The 8,914-nt window shown below is 38.6% G+C and overlaps 1 protein-coding gene across 1 annotated transcript in view; it reads left to right on the plus strand.

The window, feature by feature from the left end:
• Positions 1–8,373, plus strand: part of LOC119737263 (rotatin-like) — a 94,843-nt gene extending 86,470 nt beyond the window's left edge. The window contains exons 45-46 of the mRNA XM_038211462.1: positions 5,447–5,550; positions 6,554–8,373. Of these exons, the coding sequence (XP_038067390.1) occupies positions 5,447–5,550; positions 6,554–6,724 (275 nt within the window). The 3' untranslated portion in view covers positions 6,725–8,373. The remainder of the gene's footprint in view (positions 1–5,446; positions 5,551–6,553) is intronic.
• The last annotated feature ends 541 nt before the right edge of the window (positions 8,374–8,914 follow it).

Genomic DNA, 8,914 nt, shown 5'->3' on the forward strand with positions numbered 1-8,914 from the left:
TCAGTTTGCAGGCCAAAGGCAGTAAACCATTTCCAATCAAGCTGTTTATAGCCTCGAATTTCCTGCTCTAAAAAAAGGCTCTTCATCCGGACTCTTCTTTGATCAAGAACCTCTGTTTGCTTATCTTTTGGTAGCTAAACAATATCTCTTAGATATGTGTGAGATCTGTCCACAGCCAAGCTAATAATTCTAGTCCTGGGTATGTCTGCTATGCAGGTTTCAATATCGAGGCACATAAATCACAAGCAAAGTAACAACTAAGGCAGTAGGCTGGCAATTTACACGAGCCACTACATGTGCATATTGAGGCAAATATTCATCAGCGAGACATAAACAAGCAGTGAAATCAGAGTAAATGAGTGTGCACAAGAAGATGACTAGTGGCACACCATGAAGCAATGTATCAGCGGGGTGCCTGTAAGACTTAAAAATAAGCTGCTACCTATGCAATTTAAATCATCACTATTATGGTAAAGGTTAAAGGGATTGTACAACATTTGCTTTTGCTGCAATTTTCAGAAATAAATATATTTGAAGGATAAGTATGTCATAGCAAATATTGTTAAAATGACTTGTTTCACGTTTAAGGCTTGTAGATGCTGGAAAAACCGAGAAAACCAATCATGTTCTGGTAGTCTGGTTCCCTGACCCCACTTAAGATGAATCGGAGCAATTTATAGACTTTGGGGAATTGTAAGGTCAGAGAATCAGTCTAGAGGGCTTGTACCCACAGGTGTGTAATCAATTGCAGAGAAAATGCGGAATAACTAATTATGAAAAACTAGGCGCAGTTTTTGAAAAAAAAATCTGTTTTCTCCAACGCTGGTTGGCCGACCAGCGTTGGAGAAATACAATTTTTCTTGAAAATGTCAGCACACCAGGAGCCACGATTTTACAGGATGCTTTAGAGCAGTGTTGGAGCAAAGGCTTTGACCCTCAAGGCCAAGGCTTTGACCCTCAAGGCCAAGGCCAAGGCTTTGACCCTCAAGCCTCGAGGCCAAGGCGAAGGCTTCACCCTCAAGGCCAAGGCCAAGGCCAAGGCCCTGTTTTATGAAATGACCACTGATATAGAACTAATTATAGTCACATTAGTGACACATCATCACGCAAGGGCGGATCCAGAACACAATTGGGGGGAGGGGCAAAGAAATTTTGGTCCCCCCCCCCCAAAAAAAGTGGGTCAAAAAATTACGGCTTGGGCTTCGGGGCCCGCTTAAGGGCCCCGAAAAATGTTTGGATTCGAGATGCTCTGTGGTGCAATTTGAGGCAATTTCTGACCATTTTAACCGATGTTTTTTTGAGGAAAAGATGGTGGTGTACTCATTGCCTGCCTTTATTACGACGTCACATAAACAAAAATGGTTTCGGGGTTTTTTTTTGGGGGGGGGCCATGGCCCCTTTTTGCCCCCCTGGATCCGCCCTTATCATCACGAGTTGCTTGTTACGAAGAACAACATTTCTTTAATTGCAATCAACATGCTCGCATAGGCTTACACCGTGTTATGACTGCACTGTATCTATTAAAGTATAAGTTCAGGTCTTCAATATGGTTTAACTAAACAAAGTAATTATTTACTTCTATATTGACACGCAATTCTTCCAAGTGTAACAAAAGGGGATCCAAGAAACTGGTTTTGGAAATGTTTATTTGCTGGCCCAACATAGTCAGAAATATCAGCATTATCTAAAACAGATACATGCAAATCTTTAGCACTTATCAGGGAGACATATACAACCAATCAGATCTATTCCATAGTTATATGCAATTAAAGTGATCATCTCATTAGCCCCACAAGTGTACGGAATATTGTTGCAGCAAATCTACTACAATGGTAACAACATGTGATGCTATAAAAGTGGAAGTGTGCCCAACACACAAATCTATATGGTGCTTCCCTCCTCCATCGTAATACGATTAAAATGGTAACAGCAAAATTTCGAACAGATTTATCTGGAAAATGCAAAAATCTATGGGCCTTGAAGAGCCTTGACTCAAAATTGCAAGGCCCTGAACCCTCAAGGCCAAGGCTTTAGCCCTCAAGCCTCGAGGCCAAGGCCAAGGCCCTAAAATCCAGCCTTAAGGCAGCCTTAAGGCCAAGGCCCAGCATCAAGGCACTACATCACTGCTTTAGAGTGTCAGTCCCTAACAATCCAGTAAGGTATTTCGTGATAATTTGATCATTTCGTTTTGCGATGTTTGCAAATGTTGTATCTTCCCTTTAACTAATAAAGAAGCAATGAAAAAGAATTGACGTATACATAAAGAATTTTTTTTTTTAATCTGAGTTAATTCGGGGGAAAATGCTAAAAATTGCTTCATCGCATAGTCTTAATATAAGTAAAAAATTAAGCAGTTTGTTTACTTAAAGACCATATGATTGACACATGTCCAATCAATTTTCACAAAACTATGATACACCTTCAAAATCAATTTACCATATGAATTATGTGATCAAAAACGGTGCATGTTTTTCTCTCCAAGGGAACTCTTACAATCAGACTTGTTTTTGTAGAACATGATCCCTAATATCTGAAGCTTGTATTTGACGGGGAGGTTTAACAGGAAATTGCTTGCAATGAGATAAGGGCAGAAGGTCAAGTAGAAGGATACATGGTAGATACAGCAGGGATTCCTTCTTGTCTCTTCTTCATATTCTGCGGATTATCCACTCTCAGGGACGATACTTCTACTTATAATAATCATACCCTTTTCATTTGGAATAATAATATTAATTGTATCCATCGTAATCCATCGTATCAACGATCTCAAAGCACTTTACAATTATTACCCCGTTCATCAGGCCATGGGACCACGCGGCAGCCGATATCAGCGCTCAATCGGTCCTCGACCCTCACAGGTACTCATTTATACTCCTGGGTGGAGACAGGCAATTGTAGCTACATGTAAGTGTCTTGTCCAAGGGCACAAACACCACGTTCCTGGCCGGGTTCGAACCCACGCACCTTCGTACATGAGTCACACAGCGTAACCACTGGACCATGGCGTTCTACGCCAGTGTTCTCACTGAAGTTTTTCAGTGAAGAAATTTTCCCTGAAGTTTTCAGTGAACATATTTTCACTTTCAGCTGAATTTGAACCACTATTCTAGTGTCAAGTAACTACCCTATTTAAACAAGTCATCTCATCAACTCTTTGTGCTCATTATTAAGTCGTCGTGTTTTTTTTAATTGTAAGGTTTCTTTGAAATTGTTACTTTGAAACTGTTCACAAAAATTAGACTTGACTTATGAGCAACTTCATTGCATATGTAATCAGCATACCTCATATTTGTTTGTATGTTCTTATTACCATAACTCTGACAAACATGGCAAGTCTTCTGCATGTGACATGCATTTAAGCACACCTTGGAATGTGCACGCTCACATGCATTGGATTACATACCTAATATATTGCGATGTCTAATACAATTAATAAGGCAATATCGAATACTATGTACACTAATTGATAGCAACTTTGACAATGTAGAAGTTCTTTAACCATTTTTTAAAATTGGATTCAGACAGATTTAATTTACATCCACAAGTGCAGTTCCCTAACCCTAGGCCTTTTTGCTAGGATGTAACCTGAATCCTGCAAAATCCTCCAATTGGCCTCATGGGAAAATAGCATATACATGTAGCCTCAATCCTGCAAAATCCTCCATTATTTCTTGAATATGGTCCGTGGAGAGGTGACCACTGCCTGAATCCTGCAAAATCCTCCGGCTATGCCTGTCAATATGTTGAGGCTTGGCCAGTGACATCCTGGAGCAGTACGGAGGATTTCAAGCATAATCAAGGAATAATATCACCAGAGGACTACAATCAGTTAGCTTTAATTTGACTTCCTGAAAGTATATTCTAAATACAGTCATGGTTGTATATTGATATTTTTGTCCAGAATGTAGTAATGTGTATTTTTTAAGGGGGGTTGTATTGTTGAATGGAATGTTTTTCGAACTTTTGATTTGTGAAGTTCCTGCCTTGATTTAATTCAGGTCTCCATTAACAAGAAGTTGAAATGAAGAAATTGGAATGTTTTCATCAAAATTGACAATGACTTCCTCTGGCCATCATAGCCAGCTGCAAAAGTGAATATTATTATGGTGCTATCAGCTCAACACAAAATGTTCAATACAGTTTTCTGATTTGCCCACTGATGAGCAAAAATGTCCTGCCATACAATTAGGGAAATTGGTAGTTTCCTGACTTAAATCTTTGTCATAACAACATTTCCATGGTGTTATGACAAAGTCCCATTTTGAACATTTTAATATATTAAAGGCTGTTACTCACTGATTCCAATCCCTTAAAATTCAAGGGTAAAAAATTGGTTATTCAAGAATAAGAACAAAAAGCTCTATATTGTACTTGTCTTACTTGATGATAATTGCATTTCCTTGTTTGGAAATGCTCAGTAATAATTACCAATGCTCTTCTTTTTTTATTTCAATTGTTAGACCTTGTGAATATTATGTATCATTCAGAATTGTGGCTTAGAATTTCTTTCTAATATTTTGCCCACTTTTTAGGGTACAATATTTCCAAAGATGTGTCACATATAACCATGAAAACTGCATGCAAAATATGTGACCATGTTTTTTAAGAGTCCAAGTTCATTAGTTTTAGTACCTGTAAAGAACTCCATCATGATTGATGTTTATGTCCTTGACTTAATCTTTCTGCTTCCACGAAATGAGCTTTTCCCCTATCCCGTAATTTGGACTAAATACTCTTTTGGGGTCCCACCCACGTGAGATTATGGATGAAAGATTATGGATCTATACCCACTTGATCCTTAGGCCAAAAAAAAGTCTGCGGTTTCTGGTATAGAGCTTGCCCTAAAAGTGGTGGGCGATGCTTTTTTTCTTCTTTTTTTTTACTACTTTTTTTTCTTCAAATGTCGGCTGATGACTGCAAATGGTGCCCGTCTAAATTTAGTGCAAAATATATGGGAGTCCAGAGAGGCCACATAAAGCTTATACTCGATCGTAACCCCATCTGAAAACACGTTAAAATTTTGCAGCAGCAGGATTGCAGTCAAACCAGTGAGTTTGGCGGTTTTGAGACATCATCTTACATTGAAAAAAAACTTTTTCATTTTGCCAACGCGCATGGCTACGACGACGCGCGCGCATACCAGAAACCGGAGACTTTTTTGGGGGGCTTACATGTGTGTGTGGCATGCTTATGCTGTTCTGTTTTTGAGACATGTCAATTTTAGGATTACCTCAGAATACATGTGCATGGATATGCAGCATAATCAGTGAATTTATAATGTCGCAACCAGTCCAAATCATTTGAAATATCTGATTATTCCCGATACTTTTGAGAGGACTTGCCCAAGAATCGTGTTTTGAAACCAGACAAGGTAACTAACAGGTCACACAATAATATTGTCTGGGTGGCACAAGCACCTCACCAATCTGTTTATATTATCTTTCAGAGAAAATGTTACCTTTCTTTGAGAAGAGGCTGGTTTCTGGAAGCAAGTCTGCACAGAGCATGGTTGTCAATGCATTATGGGCATTACTGTATGAAAGTCAGAAGGTAAGAATCAATATGTTAATTACCTCCAGGTAATAGAAATTGCTAAACAGTAGGATAGAATATATGGAACACTTTTACCTTGAAGCAATGATTACAAAATTGATCTTGTTCACTGTTATCTTTGAAGAATTTAGAGTAGCATTCTAAATTACTATACCTTATAAATATTCTTACTAATCCATTCACCATCATGTATCAACCACTGGTGTTGCTATTTTCCAAGCGATCACATGAGGATTCATGTGATTGAGGATTTATGTGCCTTGTACACATGTGTATGTTTCAAGTGGTTGCAGCATTGACCATCCATTTTTTGCTGTAAAAAAGGTCCATTTTTTTTCTTGAAAAACCCTCCCCTCACACCTGGCGTCAGGCCTAGAGGTGATCCACGGAGCATGATGTTTTCTTAAGACCAAGCCCAGGAAAATAGAATGCTCCATGGATCACCGAAGGAGGCTAATTTGACTGTACTATGTGTCAAAGCAGTCAGTGTTTGTTCTATAACCCCTTATCGGATAGTTTTAATTCAATATGACATAAGTTGTAAACTCCCCCTTCAAGACATGTTTGTACCTCTATATAGTGCGTGGTAACAATATGCGCAACGCTTATACCTGTATGCATATATGCACACCGACTTCTGGTTGCCACACTTGTTGCTATGTACAGAGTACTTCATCAGAGCAAGCCATGCATTGTAACAATAGCAAATACCATTTGAAGTGCTGACAGCCAATCAAAAGAGAGAATCTGTGGGTGAGATGTTACAGTGTAGTATTACGATGATCTCAACCCCACCTTTATAGTATTACGATGATCTCAACCCCATCCTTATAGTATTGTGATGATCTGAACCCCATCTTTATAGTATTATGATGATCTCAACCCCATCCCTGAGTATTATGATGATCTCAACCCCATCCTTATTTGCTTTTCTTTACACACATGTTCTTTCTTGAATTGTGAAGATAACCGTTCCTCTGCCGTCCCTTTTTGTCTACAGGCCAAGGCTATTCTGAAAAGCTCTGCTATATTCCAGTGTCTTTTAGATGCTCAGAGCCAAGCATTGATCAGCCCTCATCAAACTTTGACCTTGCCAGCCAAAGGTCAAAATGGAAGAGATAACAGTCTTTACCAGGCCCTATCCTCCGTCTTGGCATTGATGATTGATTAATATCAGGTACTACATACATTTTGTATATGTAAACCTCTTTTGAACTTGGTTCTTTTAGACAAGATTAAAATATATAAGAGGATTCATTCAATTTGGATTCTGATCTGCAATGTTATGTCAAATGTCTGTTAACATTCATGGGCATGTAAATACATCCTGTATAGTGTTTTGTTTTGTGAGATCCTTTCATGTCATGGTAATGCTCATAGTCAAGCAAAACTGTTCATCATTGATCTAAAAGAACAGGGTAACATAATGATATTAAAAATGTTTGTTTACATAACTTCATGCCTAAATTAAGGTACCAAACCAGTAACTTTTAATGATATTGTTCTTTCCCTACGTGCAGCAAATGCATATTGGCAGTTCCAGCATCACGACGTTTTTGTATCTTACGAGCTCACTCAGTGAATAAACATGAAAATGTATTTTTCAAATCTAATACATGTACATCTGTATTTCAGAGAATGTTCAGAGAATGAATGAATACCCATATATGCTATCTTGATTGCCGTTCACTCTTTTCAGTATAATATCAGTATTATTTGGCTGAGTTTGTATGAGCTCCTTGCACAGTGATTTTTATAGTACATGCTGCTGAAACAGTTTATTCATCAAACTTATTCCTTTGAAAGTATTCAAATGAAATGACGTGGTTTTTGTCTCCGTAAAGTTTTGATGAAACTTGTCATGATTACTCCGACAGGAATATCACCAAGTGATGTTACTTTCTGAAGACGTGCCAATAATATGTCATAATTAATTATTGTGTAAGGAATAAACAGACCAATTAAAATAAGATTGAGTGCTGTTAAGTGCGTAGACAGTGGCATTAATATTAAGAGCCGAAATACTTTCTTTACAGAAGGAACAGGAATGATCTATGAAGCCAAACATTTTATTTGAGGATCTTTATGTAGATGGTGTACTGCTGGATGTGCTCATTGTAACATAAAATCAAAATCAAACATGAAAACCACTTAGTTTGGAATTGTTAGCATTTCTGGAGGTAGATGACACGATAAGTTATTGATTATCGGTGGAATTATCCAAAATGTTGGTGTGCTTTAATGTGAAGATTGAGAATGGACAAGAAGTAGAATGTCATATAAAATAGCAGTTTGCTCAAAATTTCCGACCAAACAACCGTTTGACTGATAATACACGAAATGCTGTCTTGCAGTTATTATGTTGCAGCCGTATTTCTGTACATATAGGCCTAATATTTTGGCCAAAAGACGATTTTTATGTACATTTATATAGGCCTAAAATTTTGGCCAAAAGATGATTTTTCTGTATAGGCCTTGTATTTTGGCCAAAAGCCGATTGTTTGTAATGGTAAATCGGCCATACGGGATATGGATTTTTTTTATTGTGCTAGCGTGTGTGTGTGTGGGGGAATTATTATTTGGGGGGATTATTATTTGAGGGTAATGGCAGACTGATCATCTCCCCTAGTACAGAGAATGACCCATTTTGTGCGCAGAAGAGCATTACTATATAGGGACGAGCTTGAACCACCAGTTATTTGCGCAGAAATTAGCAACACTGTCATTTTGTTTTGAATGCCAAGTGCACATTTTGTTGAAATATATCAATAAAAGGTGGCTCGGGCCTCACATATGTTATCTTTGGATTTCATCAAAGCAGGTTCATAACATTGAAAGGGCAAATCGTTTAATTTCCGCGTGTGAGGTTTTTCTTGACAAACAGGAAATCAGTCAGTTGTCACACATTTTGCGGTGGAAAAGTTCCTGTGAACTCGGCGTTAAGTTGCCAAGATCCTAATGCTGACGTTTGCTCAGTAGCCAACGTTGAGATAATCAGATGACAGGCATGACACAGTGTGACAAGACGAAATGAGATGAATGTTCATCCTCAAAAGTGCATTGTCTCGGAGAAGTAAAGACGAGTTCTGTCCGTGGCATTTCTCCTTTGACGTAATATATGGGACGACAATGCCGAGCCTGTCTGATTGAATTAGCACGCCTGATACGTAATATTGGGATAGAATTCCTCCAAACTAACTCCCAGACGCAGCTCAGTCGTCCCCCAACCCCACATTCCCGTTGGGATCACTGAATCACTGTGGTTTGGTTCGTGGTTTGGGCACAGATCTGAGTTTATGTGCAGGCATGACCTCTTTATCGGGCCGAGATATCTTGGTTCTTGAGCTAAGACCACGCGTAG

The sequence above is a fragment of the Patiria miniata genome, unplaced genomic scaffold (assembly GCF_015706575.1).
Source record: "Patiria miniata isolate m_02_andy unplaced genomic scaffold, ASM1570657v1 HiC_scaffold_3, whole genome shotgun sequence".
Lineage (NCBI taxonomy): Eukaryota > Metazoa > Echinodermata > Asteroidea > Valvatida > Asterinidae > Patiria > Patiria miniata.